Here is a 23826-nt window from a genome sequence, read left to right as displayed (position 1 = left end):
TTTTATTAAAAAAGTTTATTTTAATCATTATACAGGCCATAAAGGCTTAGAAATTAGAATTTAGTTAAAATATTTTTAATAACTATACTAAGTATATTTTTTTTAATTAAAAATTCACACAGACGTGTGTGAATTCTGTGGGTTTGCTGTGGTAATTTCTGTTTCATTGGTTATTTTTTTCAGAGGAAAGTATTGTAGGTTCACAGTATAATATACATACAATATCCTTACTATGCCCTATAACTTTTTTTTATAGAACAGGGGGCAAACGGGCAGGAGGCTCACCTGATGTTAAGTGATACCGCCGCCCATGGACACTCTCAATGCCAGAGGGCTCGCGAGTGTGTTGCCGGCCTTTTAAGAATTGGCACGCTCTTTTCTTGAAGGACCTTAAGTCGAATTGGTTCGCAAATACTTCAGTCGGCAGCTGGTTCCACAAAGTGGTGGTGGGCGGCAAAAACTGCCCAGAAAAACGCGCAGTTGTGGAACGGTTGACGTCGAGGTGACGTATTAGTTTTTTCGAATGTTATTCGAATATGTTATTCGAATTTACCATGTAAATCTACAATTGTAGCACATAATGTATTCTGAGAGTGCGGCTAAGGTTATGTGAATTAGTAATTAAAATATGACGTCACACAAGTGAAGTTTGACCTATTTAATTTTGATGCATATTGATTAAGACAGCATGAAAAGCTTCAAAAGATTTTGCAACATCAACGAATAATATAAAGGTAATTACTGCAGATACGGTGACCTTGAACATTATGTTTAGATAAAATGTTTTAATTAGGTCTAGAACTTATACATTTAAATTTGAATAGTTGCAGTTTTAAGAGATGTATATCTGATATCTATAAGAGAGGGTAATGTTTAAATTTAACGAGGGCATCGGTACCAGCTACCTATATGGTCTTAATATTTCAGAATTGTTTCGCCATACGGATCATCTAAGTCATAGCATAAATAAGTTTGTATTATTAATTGTGTCGCTTTATGATTTTGGTTGCAAGGTGGACCGATTGCATCTAATAACTATATATATACTATTTACAATATCATTATATATAGAGATATATAGAGGAACTTATATTTTTTATGTTTGAAACGAATTAAGTGTTTGCCTGGAAGAGATCGCTCGAATGCGATAAGGCCGCCAGTTGCCCTGCTTTTCATTTAATTATGTTAAATTTTTATATTGTAATGTAACGAAGTGTTAATAAATGAAATAAAATAAATTAACTCAAAAACGAATGTTTTTTATTCTTTTTTAAGCGAGATAATGCGCCACCTACATCCAACGCGGCTATGGGGCTGGGTCATATACTCCTTTGCCATTCATTAAAAGGGGGTCAGTCATCATCAGATCGAAATACCATCATTAGGAAGATACATAATGCCTGAGTAACTACTGCTTGCGGCCTCTCCATATAGTACAAATAAACCCCGAGGTAAAATATTTTTTTCAAAGTAAATTTAAAATAAAAAAATTATTGTTTTGGTTCTTAAGCGGATACAATAATAACACGATAACACGACCACGTAGCGCTCTTTGAATTACTTCGTAGCACGTAGCATTTACAACACGTACGTACTACGTTGGAAACTATATCACATATATTATTAGATTCTACGAAATACAAAATGGGATTGAACTAACTAATATTAGCTTATATTAAATATTGCGAATTAAGCAGATACATTTTACGAGTATTTTAAGAAAAGGACTACTCAATGCAGTGTCAACCTAAAACCTCCTAACTACTGTTTACACCGGTTAGATCCAAAGAATGCTGGCATGTCAGGCACCAAAGAGTTTTATATTGCCTAAGAAAAAAAAAACGATAATGACGTTTTTACGCGGTTATAAAATTCGCCTACTAAGTGATGTACTACAACTAGACTTGTTTATTTTAGATACTTGTCAGCTTAATGACTCATGGCCTATTATATATGGGTCATGCTCCGCATGTCTTTAATTTACCGTCTCTTTTATATCTGCCTTTTTATAAATTCAAGAAATGTTTTAAAGAAAAGCTGTGTATAAAGGTAACGATGATCTAATTTATAAAAAGGCCTGGGATTAGTGCGAGACAGGCTGCTTCTAATTAATATGCGACATTTGTTTTAAAATAAGTATTGTTTGACATAGTTATTTTGTATAATGGTTAAAAAAAGTACTTAGTTTTAAGTAGTAGGGATATCTACCGATTCAAATTTAATGACGTGGAATAAGTGATCCCTGTATCTTATATTCGAAAAGAAACGTATTTTATTTTTTATTATTTTTATTTATGCTTTTTTATATAGACATTAGTATTTCTGTATCCGTAGCGCAGTCGCAACATGGCGTTGCGCGTTACAAAAACTCAACATAAAAGTCAAGATACCAACAACGCGAAATCCCAGGGTTTTAGCGCCATTAGTTGTATGAAATTAGTTATTTATAATAAATGGAATAAAAGAAAGATAACCTTTTCGGTCTGTCACTTAAAACATTTTACCTAGGTGACACTGATGTTTAAAAAATGAAAAAACGGCTTATTGTAGAAAGTTGTCAATACTTTTTGTTGTTTTGAAGTAATCATATCAATAATTGTAATTTCGAAGTAATCTTCGTTCCTCTCTACACATCGTCGCATTTGAAAGAACCCCAGAGAAAAGCAGTGGACCCATTCTTCTTTAGGAGTTTGATCTATGGCATCTTGGTACGCTTTCACCGCATCTTCAGGGCTCGTAAAGCGAATACCTCTAATTTTACCTGACTCATACCAATGCCTAGGCTTGCCTATAAGTAACTCTCTTATCTTTCACAGTGCGTCGCACAGCACAGATGTTATCTTCAGTAGTCCTTGTTAAACGCGCCTCATGCGAATAATCATTGAGATTGAAACATCCACGCTTAACCTTGTTAAACTAATTGTTAATAGTGACACGAGATAAATGTTAATGGCAGCCTATTTGTTAAGTAAGCCTACAACGAAAGTCATAATAAATAATTGACCGAAAATTTACTTGCGTTAGGTTCATTTCCAAGTGTGTTATATTTGCCGCCAAATGCGAAAAAATAAATTACAAATGAATGCAACTTACTACATTAGGTAACCAAACAGTTCTAAAAGTGAAATCCAAAAAAGTTTTCATTACGAGTTTCTGACTGGCCAGTTCTAAAAATATTCAGTGTTACTCAAGTGCATCCATGAAGGAGGATTTAATTACATTAATTATATACGCGTAGAAACATGGCACTCATTTATAGTTAACAATAGTCACGCAATAACGCCAACTGAAATTTAAATGCAATCAAATTTCGATAATATAAAATTATGAAGCATTAAAACCAATTACTGCTATATGGCAGCCTTATAAAAAAATACTGTTCAACGAATAATTTTGAAAATGGAACGTAATTTATTTTTAATTATTTATATATTTTCATTGTAAGATATTTGGTTCAAGCATTTTCGTATTTATGTTATGTTTCATATTTGAATTTATTAAGTATTAGTAAGTAGAAATTTATTTTGATAGGAGTTCCCGTGACAATCTAACTCTTGAAATTCCTACTTATAAGTCTCCATTACGATGCAAAGTTTCCTGCTTTGGAAGTCCTTACCTCTTGTACGGAGACGAGTTCATTCTTTAACTTCATTTAAGAATGCTCTTCTTGGTCATTTCTCTTCTAGTGTTCAGCTTATACGTATATATATTAATTCTGATTCATTAACTTTAAGGCTCTTTTTACAGAGTTTTTACTCTGTGTAATAGTATTATAGAATTTTTTTTTTATAATTTAGAGTTATTGGAAATTTTATGCACTTCCGGAACTTTACCCTATGTCAGCATATTTTTATTTTCTTACTAGGGTTGACTGGAAGAAATCGCTTGTGAAAGCTTGGGTCCTTTTATATTATATGAGGTACCGTAGCTTAAAGCGCATTTAGATTTTAGATGACAGCATAAGGTAATCCTTTACAGTATATAGATGAGTTGAACAATGATGATGAAGATAATAAACATGTAAAAGGCAAATAAATAAATAAAATATATCAAATATATAATAAACTGTTCAATACATGATGTTACGTAAATTATGAAGTCCCATTAGATAAAGTATATCTTCTTCACTTTTCTGTATAGCTAAGTATTAGCTGATTACCAATCAGTCTGTAGATTTCAACCCGAAGCAATCATTCTTGCCGGAAATCGAACCTAGCGCTTAACCAACTTTGTAATAAAGGTGAAAAATACATAGGTTTACTTTATTATACTTCTTTATCTAAATCGTAATTAGACAAATAATTATAGTCTAAAATTTATGAAAGTATTATGATGTTACACTAAATTTAATAATAGTAGGAAAGTAACCTATCGTACGGAATGACACACCACCCACTAGTACTGTATTCGTAAACAAAGAGAAAGACGAAGTTCTGCTCCAAGTAATTCAATTTTTTTGCTGGGCTCTTTGCAGCTAGACCGGAATTGGCTTTTTCCCGCGAATAGCGGCAGTACGTCCCCTGAGACTCTTCGACCTTGACTTGGGCCATCGAAAGTACGAAGTGAAGAACCACGGCTTGAAAGTAGCCTTCATAAGGCGATTATTTGCGAGCAACTTTTAATCCGTCGTAGGCTACGGTGATTGTTAGCCAAATACAAATTTGTTTAGACATGTATTCAACTTTTTTAAATGGAATTTTGTCGGCTTTAAGGGTTGGGGGGGCACGCAAGAGCTTCTCCTGCGAGACTCGGAAATCGGCTTAGGATGTCGTGGGGTGGATATCTATGATATAAAATCCTAATCACTATATATTTCAAAGGAATTTCACAGATGCACAACGCCATCTATTAAATATCAAATAATCAAGATAAAATGATGAGTCGATGCTTACTATAACTTTCAATACAAACACATACATTGAAATCGGTATTTGCTCCACTTGCTATGTTTACACCCATCAATTGTAGATACGAGAATAACTAAACTTGGCACTAAAATAGTTTTGGGAAATAGCACTGCTTAGATAACTATGAAACTGTTTACTGAAAACACTCCCGAAAGTACCGAAGTTTTACTTGAAAATCAAATAAATTGGAAATTATTACTGGTTATTTTATTACTGATTATTTTTTTAAATACCTACAATTTACAAAAAACACGAAATTAACTTTACTATGTGTATTATTTTTTATACAAATAATACCAAAATAATTTAGTTTTCTTTTCTACGAAGTGTTTAAAAATAAATAAATAACTATTATTAAAACAGCAATAATAATAAAAAGTAACGTCTGAAAACCTATAAGGTTACATTTTTCACATTTACATTTTTCAGCTTACTGTCGTACAAAACACAATCTGAAGAATCTGGTTTGTGACAATATCAGAACAATAACGTGATACTGTATCTTGGTCAATTTTTGGTTACTTCACGTAGTTTTTATTTTATTTATTTAAGTATTCCTACAGCTAATCACTAAACAATATCCAAACAATTACATTACACACAAAAGCCAAAACGGAATACACATACATATAAACAGAAACATAAAGCACAGTTATACAAAGCACAGTAGTTGTAACTTTGTTTAAATAGTGAAACAACCATAAACGCATATTTAGTTATTTTTTAACAAAATTTAAAACGGTGAATATGAAAAATAAGTTATCATTTCATAATATATATAATTTTATATGTAATCTTCTCCTAAACAATAAAGATTTAGCTTTTAAAACTGTTCCCCGGGGCAATGTAACGGGGTATTATCATTAATGATACTTACCAATTACATCAATATACTTGGTGGCAATCTGCGTTACAAAGGACGGGGAATCAGCTGTCACTTCACAGCTGAAATTACCAGCTAGACCTAAATCCATTCTTCGCAGAAGAACTTGGGAGCCGTTTGAGCGGTTCATCTGAAATATTTTATAACAAAAATCAGTGTGAAGCAAATTATATTACACGATGCTACCATAGTATATAATATAAAATAACAAATATTTTATTAGAATGAATTAGATGTAAAAAAGCATTCTCTTTAAAAATAACAGGCACATACTAGGTAAACGAATAGAAGAAGTTACGGAAACTAATTACTACCAGAAAAATCTTTCGTAGGTTCACTGGATAGTACAGTGCATGGGTGTTCTTGTAAGCCTAATGATGTCGCTAACATTAGCTTTGAGCAATATTTGAGCCAATACATTTGAGACCAATATTTCCGCGACACTCGATTCGCAACCGAAATGTCAATTTCTTCTCGCATTGAAACACTTTGATCAGAAATTTGATACAAACCGTGGCAAAAGAATATAGAATAAAAGACCGAGAATATTTTGAAGGATAATAATGTACTTTTTGCCTTTGAACTTCCCTTTGGGTTTCATGTTATGAAAATTCAATGAGATGTATTTTCAAAAACTTATTTTATATGCCTACGCAGTTGAAAAGTTGGCAGACTTATATATAATGCGTAATGCTCACTTAATAGTTTAAAATAATGAAGATTTGATAATTAGCATCGTTCAAGGTTACGCTAATGGTGTAGTTGGAGATTATAGATTTAATTTCCAGCTATATAATATTTTCATCGAGTTTATAGAGAGAGAAAACTCCTCACATGCCCTATAGATAAGTAAAATAGCTAATGTTGTATTGGTTCTAGTGTATACTTCATTTGGTGCTTCGAGACCTTAATATTAAATGCACATATTCCTCAAACAGATACCTGTAGAATATGTATGAAATTTTATAGTCAATTAAACTTAGCCCGATGTCTAATAAGTATTTAGTAATGTTACTAAAAAAAAAGTAGTAAAATTACTAAAACCATATTGTTTATCAATTAAATTATGTATTATGATATCCAAATATCATCTCATGAACGGATTCCTGAACGGAAACACCCACTGAGCTGATTGTCTGTTGGTTTCAGGTTCGTAACAATATATCCAGCTTTCATTACCTGTAACGATGTCAAATACAGGATATGAGTCACCGCCGTTGAACTTATCTAACATTTTCGGTTACATCTGGTACAAAGCTTACTGATGCCAAAATATTCGTGTAATTTTTTTGAAATTGACTCATACCAATGGCTTGCCCGTATCAGCTGATAGGTCACTCTCTTTTCTTCCTCTATCAGGCGTCGCACAGCACTGATGTTATCTTCAGTATTCGCTGTTAAAGGACGTCCTTCACGCGGATCATCATTGTGATTGCTGCACCCACGCTTAAACTCCTTAAACCAATTATAAATAGTGGCACGAGATGGGGCTTCATAAAGAAATGCTAATTAAAGCCTATCATAGCTTTGTTCTTGCCTACGACGAAAGTCATAATACATAATTGACCGAAAATTTTCTCGCATTAGGTACATTTTCACGTGTAACAAGAGTTTGAGATTTGCCACCAATTCTCAAAAACAAATGACAAATGAATGCAATAGACTACATCAGGTTACCAAAGAGTTCTAAAATTGAAATTCAAAAAAAGTTTTCATTAGCAATGTTTAAAACTGGCAGTTCTAAACATTTTCAGTCTCACATACAATCAAACGAGGAGCAATTCATACATTATTATGAAACCCACACGAGCGTTATCGTCATATGAACAAATATTTCAGTTTTAGAAACATAATGCAAATTATTATGGCTTTTGAATTGTCGTTTCTGTAATTAATTTTTTTCACGTTTAGCGTAGAATACCGTCGCATCGCTCAACAAATTAAAATGAGTAAATAACGCTTTGAAAATACATAAGAAAACATTAAATAGCTTAATTAATGAAGAGATAAAATGTGTTTCTAATTAATGTGAATGAAGTTGTTTATATTCAAATTTGTTCACATTTATGAACTTTGTACTAAACTTCAAGGTTTTAGTTTATAAAGCAGTATCAGCTTAGTAATTAAAGATACGATTATTAACTGTTGTTAATGTAGTTGCTCCTATTTTACCATGCCTCCTGCTGATAGAGGACAAATGTTTGTTTTTGATTTATTTTATTATTCTTGATTAGATGTCATATGGAACATGGTTTAACGGTTGCAGCTCCTTAGAAACGTTGTGTAAAAGAAAAATCTTGGCAATTAAAGTGTGGCGGACAGTTTACTGCCAGTTCTTCTCTTCCATTCTACGCCCTTGATTTCAGAAATGTAAAATTACAAACATTCAATGTATATTTCTTTTTTGACGTTCATATACATTATGTTACCTACATGTATGAATGATTTTTGAATTTGAGTTGTATTTTTGAATCCTATGCACCTTTATGTGCAGCTTTTGTGTTTACCAAAATCAACGTGTAACAAGTTCAGAGGCTTATTTCTACTTGACTGAAGAAAAATTATCTAATATACGCAAAAATGTAACAGTAAAACCTTTGTAGTAGTAATATATGTAATAAGTGAGTTTATAATGTAAAACACATAAGGAAAATATTAATCTACTGATTTTAAAAATATTTACTATAATTTTACTAGATTTAAATTTATTTAATAATTTGCAGTTATTAACGTTGAGATAAAATTTATAAAACTGTCCCGATGCCTATGTACAAAGCCTTTGCGCGTTGAATTAATTTCGGTCGAACAAAGCTTTCAATAAGAGTCATTTAAAAAACGAACCAAAAACAACATGTCTACTGAAATGAATGAAAATAAACATATAATTTCTTATTGATATTGTACAAGGTTAACTATATTTCCAAAACTAAGTAAGCAATTTTAAAACTTGGACTGCTCCCTAGGTACCGATATATATACCGATACTGTTGGTCAACAAACATTTTTATGATGCGCGCACACCGTCAAAAAAAGCGACACCTTTAAGTTAAATTTAGTCAACATTTTAGTATTTTTGTGTTTTTTTATTTAACTTACAAATTTAAGTTCACGTGTTTGTAATCTTAAATAAATCCGAATCGACAATATTGTAGAATACCAACAATGTCTAATACGGCAAATTGCTAACTTCTTCCGTGATGAATTAAAATGAAATAAGACCTAGTTTTATTTACATTCCAAGATATCATTTTCTAATCTTAGCCGTCTCTTTTAATATTTATGCAATGCACAGATACAATAATGTTAATAAAACATTTCAGATGTGCTGCTGTGTCTAACAATAATAAATTAATAGTTATTTTTTCATTTGCTAATTATTTTCGTGTTTTGTAAATTAAGCAAAAATATTTTGCTAATCAAAATACAATTATATGCAAATACTTTAATGAACATTGCATAACTAAAAGAGATATTTCTGAAATTATAAACATATTGGTGTTAGTTGTTTTATGTAAGACTCTATGATTGGTAAAATAAATATGCCTAATTCCTCGAAAATGTTTTTTTACTACCAGTTCGCAGTCCAAGGTCGTAGAGCGGCCTAGAAGAACTGGCAAGTAACTTTCCGCCATTATTTTTAAACGTTAAGTTTTGAGCCTATAACCAAAAAAATAAAACTATAATACAAAAGTATTAATTCATTACAAATTCTTTGATAATATGATGGATCCATTATTAATTCATTTATGTAACACAATGTACAGTGTACACAGAAAATCAAAAAGATATACATAATAAATGCTTCTAATTTATTATGTATATCTTCATATATGCATCTACATTTAGCGCCAATTCTCAAATGAAGCGCGGAGAACTTAAGACAAGAAATTGGAATTACTTTTCCAATAAAATATTTTTATGACTGAATAAATAACATAAAGACTCTCCTATTAAATCCTGAAACGCCATTAAGTTATAGTATCACTATAAACAAGTTTATCGGTACCGTGTGTAGATAATATTGAGTCAGGCGCTCAACTACTTACGTGGATGTGCTATTTCAACTTATCCTGGCATGTCAGAGACAGGTATAAGGTAAATCTAAAGAATTCCTTTGTAAGAATTTAAATACGTTTATACTGGGAAACGTTTTTCATACATATTGCTGCGTTGAATATACAAACACCGACGACATTAAAAGCATTGCTGACCCTGAGTTGGATTGCGAGCGAATCATTTGACAAGTAAAAAGTTAAATTTCTGTTTTCATTTGCTATACGAAAAGGCAGGAAAAAATATTCAACTATTTGTGACAATAGAATTTCATGTGAGCCTTGTATCTAAATAACATACATTAGTTTTGAAGCATAACGTAACTCTGTAGTTTTAAAGTACTAAATTGTACCTCAAAAATGTTATTACCGTAAGGTATAATTGAAATACATAATGAGGCCCATAAAACCCAAATTTATTTTAAAATTCAGTGGCCAGTTTCACCGAGTATGACATTGACATTGACATAGTTTTCATGAAATAAATTGAAAGTGTTGATCAGTGTTTACAAACTTGAGAAAATTTACTACTAAATCAAATGTTTGGTTTAGCTTGATCAATACGGGTTCTATTTAATTTTTCATTCGTTTTCAACTTTCATTTCAGTAGTAATTATTTTCGGCGATATTTGCACACGCACACATTAGTATTGATACAATGAACTCATACCATTTAATGTTCCTGCCAGGTCTCTACGCTTACATAGAACTTTTAATTTTCAGACTCCCAGAACCAACATTGGGTTCCGCGAGCCTCTTCACAGGATGTGTTCTTCCTTAGATTCAATCAAAAACATTGACCCTTTTTCGCACTCCACTACTGCTTTGTTTAAGAATAAAATAAAGCAACTCTTAATGTCTTAACTTAATATTACTTTTATGTGTGTTGTTGTCATGTATTATTTTTTGTATCATATATAAGTGTAACCTGTTGTAGATTCATCCAGTGTGTTTGTATTTGTTTTATTTTTGACTGTGTTTTTATTAAGGATGTCTCTGTTTGGTTTCCCAATAAATAAATAAATAAATAAATAAATGACGAAATATCCTGTATGTTTTTTGTTCTTATAATTCATCTCTTATAGCTGATAAGATGATTAGCTATATATTATACGATATTCCGTCAAATTCGATAGGAGAATATACTACACTAAAAATTTAACTCATAATTATGAGTATGATAATTATAATTATACCCATTGTGGGTTATATGTGAGAATAAGTGCTAACTAAGCCGTGTCAGGAGCAAAACATTTCACAATTTCGTGTAAGATGGACCTTGAATCGGGTTTTGTGGTTAATAATTGAATTGTTAAATGGGTCTTTCAGATATTTTGGGTATTAAAATAGTTCACAATCGAAATATAGTCAATTCCAAAGGAGAAGGTGTGTTATGTCAGGTTTAAATGTGAAAGGCGTTCTGAGAAATCAATTGTGGCAATTAGGAACCGAAATATCATGTCTATTTTTATTTTGTATGTGTGCAGGATGAAACTTAATTCAAAGATGACTGAAATCAACACCACTGCAAGATTTAAATTTATCCTATTATTTTACTTAGGCGTAGTACTAAAATTCGTTTGTTACGTTATTATGTACAAACGATACTATCACATTGAGTTTTATATACAACTCTAGAGATATCTTATTTTCGTTTCAGCAACGGGGAGTATAATTGAGAGTAATCTTAGTTTTTAAGTTTATGATGTACTTTGTGTAATTTTCATAAATATAATATATAGAGAAATAGTGGAAGAAGTGGATTAGTACACTTAGGCTGTATGTTTCAAACGGATGGATGGAAGTGCGGTTCACAAGTTAGTTAAGTTACAAAGTAACCATGGATGGTGAAGTCAGCCTTATATGCATACCTAAACCTGGAGGTACTAGAGAAGGAAAAAGAACCCATGAATCGTATCAAAGTGGAAGAAGAGAGAGAGGTATATATTATGTTCAGGAAAGAGGCGTGATCATATAAATAAAATAAGGCAGACACGGGAAGTTCCTAGTATAATAATAAAAGACTTACATCTACATAGATCCCTGGTAATCCAAACACCCTGGTGTCTGGTACCTCCATTGGTGTGAATCTGTAGAACTCGTGATTACCCCTATACCATTTCACAGAGTATAGTGGCGCCCCCTGCATGTCTCGAGAGCAGATGAGGGCTGCTACACCGCCCCTCACCACAATTGTGGGTTCTACGAGAAGTCGCACGTCTCGCAGGCTGGTAACAACTGTAAGAACAAATTTATTATTTCATATCATTTATATTAATTATAATAGCTTTTATTCAGATACCTTTGTCTTTAACATTTAAACACATGTCCATTTTAATCGTCTTCTAGTATATCTGTGTGCCCTTTTTTGGCAATTTTTATTTGCCCCCGTGAACTTCGTTTCACAAAATAAATTTAATTTATACTTTAGCCTCAATAACACATGGTAATCATGATATTGAATTGTAGCGTATATGACATGTTTGTCGGTTTACCATAGCAGTGCCATCGATTGATTACTCACTCAATCCAGTCGAAAAGTATCGACATCTGTTAGAATCTTTTGGAGTAAACAGATAATTGTGACTGTAAAATAAAATTGCGACTATAATTAAAGATCTAAACTATCCTATCTCTTAAGTTGCACCAGTGACCAGACTGCTCACGGTGTGCCAATTTAATTTAAAATCGGTTAAGTAATTTAGGAGTCTGTCGCGGACAAACATAAAGACAAACTTATAGAAGATGGAGGCTTAGATAAAGACTCGTGGCTGGTGAAAATGGCTGCAGAAAAATATTTATTTACTTTATAAGAAATATTGCAATTTGAACTTGTAAAATAACTTCGGGTTAGAATAAATAAATTTTATCCTCATTCCACGGAAACAAAATGTTTAAGTGAGGCTCTCGGGTCGGTTTCGCAATTAACCGGGCCTTCAGCGATTTAAGTTATGTTGTTGCAGCATTCAAAATATTCCTCGAGGACGAAACCTTTTCTTAGAAATTATGTAATTTAAGGAATACCAATGAAGAAACTAATTTATTAACCAATTTAAAATTCGTACATTTATCACGCAGACATAAATAACGTAAATAGACACGACCATTGATGGCATGATAAGGGTTACTATATCGTACAAAACCTAACTTTCGGTTATAAAACAACCTGTTATTAATTAATAATAATAAGCTTTTATTCTTCCACATCCTATTTACATAAATTAAATAAAATAGATTTAAATACAATTTTAACTAAGATGCGGCCCCTGTCCGGGTGAAGGCCTCCTCCGTCTTTTTTCACCCTAATTTATTTTGTGTCATCGTCATCCAATTTCTTCCACTACCTTCTAGATCCCATCAGCCCATCGCTCTATTGATCTTCCTTTGTTTCTTGTTCCTACCAGTCCATTCGGTTACTGCTTTAGACCATTTGTAATCTGTATCACGCGCTACGTGGCCTGCCCATATCCATTTAAGTTTTAGGGCATACAATAAATTTTCAGGTGGTTGACGCCTTAGATACACTAAAACCTTTACTACAATATGATTTTTCGATATTATAATCTAAGTACTTATAATTTATCGAAAATTAAATATTCACGTAGGCGCAGACAAAAGCTGATTACCCAGACACATTAAAAGTTACTAATTACGGCCTGCAACTTTGTTATTAACTCACCCATTCAATAACTCACATCTTTCAACGAAACTCGAGCTTTACCTAAAAGCTATATCTAAAGGACTCTATTAAATTATTCAAAGTTCAACCGCGGCTATTCATTTTACTGTGACTTTTGAGTTTGAACTTTAATACAAACTAGGGTGTAGGTTTAAGTTCATTTTCATTTATCTTAACGAACTTAGTTTTGTAAAAAGACAGATTTTCCGACGCTTACGAGTTTCGGAGATTATTATTTAGTATTTACTATGTAAAATAGTTGCTTATGTACTTAGGGTCTGTTTCACAATGTATTGATAAAGCATCAAATAGCTATGCAACACATAAATTATTCGGAAGATAAAAGTTCCGATTAAGAAACTTTGCGTTTCATGACGAATAGCGCTATCTGACAGTCGTGAAACGCAACAATATTGTTTATGCTACGAATAAGTAATGAATAGCTTATTTGGAATTTATCCGGGCATTATGAAACAAACCCTTATTATTGTAATTATTTTACCAATTAAAGTATTATAACAATTTCTGGACGTTTAATATAAAAAATAAGTATTAAAGCATATTCCATTATATAATATAATTATGAGATAATACATATAACCAATATATTAGTAACGAATACCACCTCTAGTATTTGATTTCCGGTTAATCAATTTTTAATATAACATAACACAACCTAGTCAAATCGTGACGTATTTAAAAGATTTTTTTTAAAAATAAGAAACATTATTGGCGAATTAAAAATAATACAAGTGTTATTTTAACCGTGGTCGATGTTCGATTCTTATTTGAACGGTGGTCGGTGTTAGACTAAACTTAACATGATTACATTCTTACAGCTAAAAACCCTTACATGATAAAATAACAAAACTAAACATTCGTTGAATTATTTGTATTAACGCTTATGGTGCGTTCTGGGTATATGCGTGACAATGTTACTACCTACTTACCGTTAAAAAGTAAAATTCAAAGTAACATACATTTTTTTAATGAGGTGAAAATGTACTTATGCAGGCCCGCATCAAGAATGTCGAGCTTAACGCGGGGACTGTATGATGTATCTGTTTTGTTTCCAAATAAATAAATAGACTGTGGGGCTGGGTCTACACTCAAATCCCTCTGCTTTTCAAGTAACATACTTAACGTAACGCTAGACAACAAACACTGTTTCAAAAATGTCCAAGGGGCTTATATATTTTTTAATTTATTTAATAAAACTTTGTTATGTTAAGTATAGAAACAAAAAACGCTATTAGTCCTATGCAAGTGGCGGTCTTATTGCTTACAAGCGATCTCTTTGCCCAAGAGGAAAAAAATTATAAACTACAGGAACTCCATAACTAATTTACCAAAGAGAATGACTAAACTACAATCTAAAAAAAATATAAGTTTCATGAATCACAATGAATGCTTGTAACAAAATATAATTTAAAAAAAAATCAGAAGTGTCATTGTAATGTAGGATTTATATTAATCTAGGTCTAGACCGCCTTAATCTTAGACATAGTTCAGAATAATGCCACATAACTCAGATTCAGGATAGAATCAGGCAAATCCTTCTGGAAAGGTCTTATCTCTTGCGAAATTTGACCTGTAATAAGGATTTCCATAGATTTATAGAAGCTTTCTTGTTGATTTAGAATGTTAGGTTTACTTCTTTATTAATATTATTATAGATTTAGTTTAATAAAAAAATCACATGAATCTAATGACAAACAACTTAACAAATTTGTTAATGTTACTGGAACTAGCATTAAGGCTAGGCCTAGTTTAAATGCTAGTGCTCATAGAAGTATATTATGTATAATGTTAACCAAAATGAATATTTTATCTCGATTCGTTGTATTTTGTATGTTTAAAACCTTTAAAATATTTATAAGTACAAAAAGTAATGTTTTTGCGACAAATAATGTGATGTATTTAAACTATTTTTGTACAATTTCTTCGCAAAATTGTGAACATTTTAAACTAATTACTTCTATGCGCAAGTTTTATACCAACTTTTAATTATTATTGTAAGGTTGGTCAACGTGCTGCATCAGTTCTTATATACCAGCGAAAGGTCATAATATATTCAAAATAATACAAGTTTCACAAGTGGTGTAAAGAGTTTTATTTACCAGCCCAATTACCTTAAGAATAAACAATGTAAGAACCACATATTTGCTGTTTACAAATCCTAATAAAGTGTTTAGAATATTTCACATTTTAAAGTAAAAAGTCCGTAACAATTATATTAAAACTTGTTAAAAACGTTGTTCGGTTCCCTTTAGGTACGAAAGATATAGCATTCAAAATGTCCCATTAAGATTTCTACCCGCCGTTAAAGCGCAGATCGCAGTTAAAAAAACAAAGATTACGGCATAATTTTCCCGCCACCAATTTCGCAGAAATAGTCGAATTTAAGGGCGTTTCCTTGTTAAAACGATTCAGGTATTGAAAGTATATTTTATAATATTTCATGATACAATTATAATTTAAAGGAACGGTTTTCCCTTGTCCTCTTCCGCTTTTCTCAACATCTGAGACACTTTAGCGTAAATCAGTTCAGATGATTGGGAGGTTATACAAACATAATCGCTACAGTAAATTCATTTTATGCTACATTACACCAACGATGTGGTTACCCCTGTGTAGACTTACATGGTTATATAAAGTATTGATCTATAGTACGCGATTTATATTGATAGTCTTGTAGGAAAATATTCTACTTTAATTATTTGAGTTCAGTTAAAATATTTATACTTTATACGATTAAAACTTTCCAATTATACAATTGAGACTATTACATAAAATATTATTAAATATCTACTTAAATTCATTAGAACTAAAATTTAGTGCGGGAAAGGTGGAAGGCACTAGACTAGGCGGAGCGTCGTGAAGCGCCTCACATCTGCGCCTTCTACCACATAGCGATCACGACCGCTCTCTCTGGCAAGAACGTACCGAATGAGAAGAAGAAAATTTAGTGTATCATTAAATTTACCCATCGTTTATAAATAGTGTATATTAGTAATATTATTAAGGTTACAAACAATCTTTTTGTAAATATATGAAACTGAAACTATGAATCTCTAATAAAAAGTTATCACTCTATGGGAATATGAGGTTAAATCCATAAGACTATTTGGAGCACTAAACCACTCTAAAACAAAAGAAGATCGCTATTGCCGTGTAGTCTATGCCGGTTACTTTATGATTGGACAAAGTGTTTTAAACCAATGGTAATATTGATGTGTTAAAATAAAGCAAAGTAAAATTTTAGTTCAGTTTTTAATTATAGCTTCACTGTCCTTAATTATAAAGTAGAACATGAGATCGATAAGATTCTAGTTTTTAATCTAGAGAAACTATGTCAACGATTCAAGGCCAACAGACCGTCAGATTAACACATACAATATTTCATGAAGCTTATTCATTTTCTATCTTTAAAATAAAGTTTTAGCTTAAGGTAACATCTTTTTAAGCACTAAAAAAAATCTAAATCGTTTTGGATGTAGGTAAAGAAGGGTGTAAAAGTTTAACTTCCGAAAACATACTCGTATGTCGTTGCAGATGTCCATGGGCAGCTAAGCTAACCTAGCTAGTAAGCACATCTAAGTTCTCATTTTTCATTTGAACCCCGACCAATAAAAGAAATATTGAGCGCTACAGATAGGCATATAAATCTTTTGCAAATTATTTGTCTCACCGAAAATATCAAAATAAAACCTACGCTTAATAATATGGATGCATATACGTAAGTAATTTTTCCTTTTTACTGAAGATCACTTTATTCATTACCCAATCTAATCTCAATCAATCTAATCTAAACTTACAGAAATCGTTTACTTAAACATAAAATCAACCTAATCAATCACTATTACAGAATTGAATCTGCTAGTAGCCAGTTTCAGAAATATTTATGTACAATTTCGACTACACAGACAAAAAACGTTAAGGCACCCTTAGACACGCTAAAACTGTGCAACGGGCTTTTCTATAAAAATAGTGAAAATCGTAAAAAATACTGAACCATCTCATTTGATTTTGTTGAGAGAATGACGTTTTAAAGTGCCTCAAAAGCCTACTTGAATACATTTTACGATTCGCAAATTAAATTCGAAATTTAAAACACTCATTTTTATTTTTTGTACATTGAGTTTGTACCTGTAGTTTTGGCAGGAGAGAATAAAAATAAGGGTTGACAGTTTGTAAAAAACCGGCCCAAAAGTTTAGTTTTTGAGTGGAGTGACTTTTGCCAAATACGTTTTTCGTTTACAAACGTTGAAATTGAAGTGCATCTAAAATTTGAAATACTATATACTGTACAAGTATCTTTTATATTTCTATCGTAGCCGTATTTGACGCGCTATGTTTGTCCGTGGGTCGGAACTACGGAAAATAAAAAGTATTTACAGATTATATTTTTAATATACAATACAATTCAAGTCTTGTTTATGGTGGAATCCTTGGAAAAATGTGTTTTTTTATTGTATGTTGTGTACTCATATAATTAAAAACAATCGTAAATAATTTATTCATACAGGCAGCATAATGTACACATATGAACGTCAAAAAAAAGAAATACAGAAAACAGATAATATCCAAATAATATGAGATATAAAAAACCTTAGATCTGAGACGATTTGATTTTAAATCGTAACACGTAAATATCCACGGGTCATCCAAGAAGATGTTGCACTAAAAAACCCACTACATCTGCAAAGATTTACGACCAACCGTAGGACGAACATAAAAATCGTAATACTTTTTATTAGCAGCCAATACAAATCGGCGAACGTAACAGCCTAATCTTAAATGTAATGCTGACAACTTAAAATGCTTTCTTATCTCCTGCGTACTGTACGAAGGGTGTACAATAAATAGTGATTATACGATACATTTCCTCGAAAAAGAAACAAACAAACTCAGGCATAGCCCAGTCATGTATATATATATATATATATAATAGTAAAAAAAGCAGTTAATTATGTTTTGTTTAAAAAAATAGAAGTCATTTGTTTTCGTCATTAGAATGTTTTCTAAAAAATGAGTAAGTAAAATTTAACATGACGTCGTAATAAAATATCTTTATGAATTTGATAACGACTCGTAAATTAAGACATGAGAGCAGTATTAAGGGTTCATATTTTACAATATTCTACGGTTGCCCGTTGGTGTTCTGGGTCCAAACGAGGAAGTACTTCCATAAACAATATATAACGGAAGTGACGGAACTGATGAAAAAAGTTGAAAGTTAGTAAAGTCTTAGCAGATTGTCGTGTTACTGTTTATTTTATAGTAGAACATATAGAAAAAAATATATCGGAAGAGTCCATTATATAATACGTTGGGTATGCAAAAAGTGCCGGCGATCGTTTCTGTGCGTCACAACAACAAAATACGAAACTTAGAATCTTACAGGTGTTTTTGGTTAAGATCTTCAACAATTTTTGCTAAATTATGAAAATTTTATGTATATCTTCACCATAACAACCCGTAAACAAAAAAAAACCGTCCATAACACAGAAGAAACCGTTATTTCCAACTGGAAAGAATATTCCAAAATATTCTGAAATAAGGTTCTTGGACTGTTTATTTTGGGATAGTCAAGATCCAATACCACTAATAAAAGGATTAATAGTGGATCGATGATTAAGGCTTTATAAGTGTAAAAAAAATCAGTTTGCGTGATGAAATTCGCAAGCGTGGTTAACTCGGTAATGATGTTTTAATTCACCAAGAAAACGCCCCCGCGCCCGCGCGCAAGTCGAGAGTGAAGATGGCTGCCATTCAAGAAGTTGGCTTCAAATTCTTGGAACATCCCTCATATTTACCGGACTTTTAAGGATAAGTGAATTATAACTATAGAAAAAAGTTAAAAAAAGTATTAAAACTTGGAAGGTTATCAATGACTACATTGAAAAACAGAATAACTTAAGAAACAAAGTAAAATTAAGAAAATTGTTTGTGATTAGAATAGAATAGAATAGGAATAGGAATAGAACTGAATAGAACTGAATAGAACCGAGTAGAACCGCGTAGAACCGAGTAGAACCGAATAGAACCGAATAAACCGAGTAGAACCGAGTAGAACCGAATAGAACCGATTAGAACCGAGTAGAACCGAGTAGAACCGAGTAGAACCGAGTAGAACCGAATAGAACCGAATTGACCCGAATAGAACCGGATAGAACGGAATAGAACCGAATTGAACTGAATAGAACCGAAGAACCGAATAGAACCGAATAGAACCGAATAGAACCGAATAGAACCGAATAGAACCGAATAGAACCGAATAGAACCGAATAGAACCGAATAGAACCGAATAGAACCGAATAGAACCGAATAGAACCGAGTAGAACCGAATAGAACAGAACCTAATAGAAGAGAATATAACGGAATAGAACAGAACAGAACAGAATAGAATACAATAAAAGTGAGATGTCAAGAACTTGGAGAAGCGGGAAGAATCTGATTTTTTTAGTAGTAGTTTTAAATTCTTAGTATTATTTGTTGCTTTTAAATGTCAAATTTTAGTATTTTGATTTATTTTTTTTTTATTTTTATTTTTTTTTTTAATGTATCTTTGTCTTTTAATGTGCTTGCTTGTTTTCTGTTTTTATACATAAATTGTTTATCTATGTAATCTGTTTTGGCTTTCTGTATTGTCTTAGTATTTTGTATTATATCTGTATAAGTATAAGCTGTTAGATTACTTATAATTAAATAAATAAATAAGTCCATAATATGTTGTTAGTTCAGTAAAATTATTAAAAATATTTAAATATTTAATTCATTAGTCTACGTTGATTTGAGACACCCGGTACATGGGTACAATGAAAATCTTTTCCAATATTATATTATCCTGGTAACAAACAGACACGGGGTAATAATAACATATCCAAACGAAATTACAAGAATGCCTAATTTCAGGACAATTTATTAAAAATATTCTGTAACATTGAGGCGATTTAATTCAAAAGTATAATTACTGAACGTATTTTTCCAGAGCCAACGTTATATGCAACATAAATCTATATAAGACATTTATAAAGCAAAGAGTTTTACTATGGCATCAAACTTGCAGTGTAGGTAACTTGGCAATTTAAGTTTAAAACTGTCTCGAAGTTAGCTGCAGCTAAAGGTTAGTTAAATGCTAGTATATTTCCTTTTTAATTTTGGCACAAGACACGAAATACTAGCGAAACTATTTTCGCAGTTGGAAATACGACTAACAGTTTTATAAAACGATATACATTTCGATTGTATTTACCACGTCATAGAATAGGTATTTCAGATGGTAATCTATGATTGATTATATCATAATACAAACTTATTATGAAATGGATGGATATATAATAAACATATTGATTGAATGAGGATTTATTTCTTTGTATTACAAGACGGTGCTGCAGGTTCAATGTGACCCAATTTAAATCGAATAAAATCCATTTTGACAAGTAAAATATTGTCAAATGGTCGAAACAAAGGTTTCCAATCTGGCGTCCCAAAAATAACAAATTTTAAATTGTAAAACAGACGTAGAACCTCATGTTAAAGCTTCATTTATTAATATTAAGTTTTATTCCACTAAATAAAATTTTACTTTATCCATTTTGGAACATAATTAATAAACTGTTAATGACGGCAATTTAAACCCGAGTCAACTTTGAACTTAAAGCGCGCAGTAATTTCGGTATTTCAGTGCAAGTCAATTCCGCGTGCGATGCCGGGGTTAATATTATACCTATTATCTGAACAAATAGAACTTTGTGCAATTATGTACGTGTATAGAATGTATTATGAGACATAATTGGTTCTTGTAATCGTTAAATTATATTAGCTTTCTGTTGTATGTTAAAAAGCGTATTCATTATTTGTTACAATTGTTTTAACTTAGAATATAACAAATTTAGTTGGTATATGTGAATTTCTTACAAAATTTAGATTTAGTGTATAGTTTCTGAAGTTCTAAACATCAATCTAAAATTACGAACGAAAGCGAGCATGATATAATATTTTATGGTTTCATCTCGTTTAATCTTAGGTATAAATATATCAGCAACGCACTGTCAATGAAAGTGTCCATGGGCGGCGGCGGTATCACTTAACATCAGGTGAGCCGAGCCTCCTGCCCATTTGCCCCTGGTTCTATAATTTTTTTTTAATAATTATAAAATAATAAAGTGGTAATCAATAAAACAACCTCACCTACTACCTCAAGATCTTCGCCTAAGATTTTATTTGTTACTAAGTTTATGTTTTCATTAACGAAGTAGCCGCGCCTTGTGTGCTTTGGACATGTCGTTCAAGTGTAGCGAAATAACTGACATTTTCAATTATTAATTAACTAACGTTACATATCGCTATTTAATTATTTATTATAACTAGTTCATTATTAATATCATTGTCAATTAACTATTAAAAACAAAAATAAAGTTTATTATAAATAACTAGAAGACTTGGCCAAGCGTTGCTGTGGCTAAGGTGTTTGTTATATCACATAGTAGCAAACTTTTCAAGGGAAACGGTAGGTGAACTTATGTGATAGCTTGTGTGAAACGTTGGTAGTTTTAACACAGCGCCATCTGTTAGAATTGTATCAAATAATAAACAAATATTTGCAATAAAATAAAATTGCGACTATACTTAAAGATCGAAAGACTGGTTCAACTTAAGAGATATGATAGTCTGTTACCAGACTGCTCACGGTGTTCCAATTAAATTTAAAATCAGTTAAGTAGTTTAGGAGTCCATCGCGAACAAACATCGTGACAGGAGGTTTATTTATATTAAGATTATATATTATCTTCGATAAGCTTGCAATCAAGAAAATTTCTTGAAATTTTCTTACAAGAAAAAATGATTCCACAATTCTGTTCCCTAATCCTGTTGTTACTGTAGTCCATATTTTTCCTAAATCTCGAGTAAATTAAGCATTTTTTATAGGGACGAAGCACTTTGTCTGCGACAGAAAAGGGATGGTATCATATTATTCATGACCTATTCTTGAAAGTACTAAGTTTAACTAGTACTTTTATGTCACAGAAAGAATTTACCTCAATATATTATTAGTTTGCAAAGATTGTAAGGATAGAAATTTTAACTTGAATATTTAAGAAAACGGGTAGGCTGTAAAATGTTTCATATGACGAATAAATGAAAATAAAATTATAAATTCAAACGTCCATATAGAACCAAAGCATAATAATTATGTACGCTCAAAGCTAGAAACTAGATAATAGATATTCAACAATATTATAAATTATAGTATAAAATATCTTTTATTCTTCCCAACATTTATTACTTTCCTTCTATTTATGATAATCATTGTTCTTTATGAGAACTCGACGTGCCAAATGTCAATTCAAAACCATTGAAATTCAAAATACTACAAAATCCCATCAAACATTTTGACGATTTATCATCGAGTGCGCGATATTAAAGTGTCGACAATTAACAATGTTAGAACCGGTTCACATTAAATCGTGGCTACCTTAGACTGGTTATAGACGAACTTTTTGATATAATTGAATATATTTTCGTAATATTATAAAATTATTGTATTAACTGTTTGTGTTGATCATTTATTATTCAATATTCAGCTTCTTTGATGACCATATCTTGACGGTTTTTTAAAGTTTGAAGTTTTGTTGATTAATTAGCTTGAATGAAACAAAGTGATAGTCATTTAAAAAAGGCATGCTTTAATTCATTCACAGTTGTCAAGAACTAATAAAATGTAGAAGTTAGTAATAAAACGCTTGTCAGAAAGTGTTGCTATGAAAATCATAAAATCGTAACGACGAGTTGTGAGCAAGTTTTATCTGTCGTTTTAACATACCGACAGAATTCGTTAAGCAACTCTAATGACTGCAACTTTTGCTTTTCCTCGCTGTGTCACTGAAATTTGTTTCTGCTTATTTCTGTTTATTCAGATTTTGTATACCGCTGAGATTGAGATTTCGTTTTGCTAACATGTTTCCTGAATTCATCCGGTTTCTAATCTTGTTTTAATTTAACGGTTTAAATTTAATTTAAATTATTTGCAAACTCATTTTTAGAAGCATGATAGGTATATGTATATCTGATAAAACAAATTGTTTATAAATACTGAATTATAAATTTTTTATTGTAGTTTATTAGTAGTGATTTAGTATTTGTAGTGATTTCTTCCTTAAATCTATAATTTCTAAAGTGAACAATTAATATTAAAAATATGTATGTTACAATTGGGATGGCACAAAATAGTTTTGATTGAAATAATCATTTGATTGGTGGAAGAGGGTGATCAGATTCTATAGCAGCTAGAAATAATTA

The 23826-nt window shown here is 31.4% G+C and overlaps 1 protein-coding gene across 1 annotated transcript in view; it reads right to left on the bottom strand.

Moving 5' to 3' along the window:
- LOC110995258 overlaps positions 1-23826 on the bottom strand; it is a 69445-nt gene that overhangs the window by 6040 nt on the left and 39579 nt on the right. Inside the window, exons 2-3 of the mRNA XM_045631978.1 lie at positions 11872-12080; positions 5785-5920 (exon numbers count right to left, since the gene is read on the bottom strand). Coding sequence (XP_045487934.1) covers positions 5785-5920; positions 11872-12080 — 345 coding nt within the window. The remainder of the gene's footprint in view (positions 1-5784; positions 5921-11871; positions 12081-23826) is intronic.

Source organism: Pieris rapae, chromosome 17 (assembly GCF_905147795.1).
Source record: "Pieris rapae chromosome 17, ilPieRapa1.1, whole genome shotgun sequence".
Taxonomy (NCBI): domain Eukaryota; kingdom Metazoa; phylum Arthropoda; class Insecta; order Lepidoptera; family Pieridae; genus Pieris; species Pieris rapae.
This window is presented reverse-complemented; position numbering and strand designations above follow the sequence as displayed.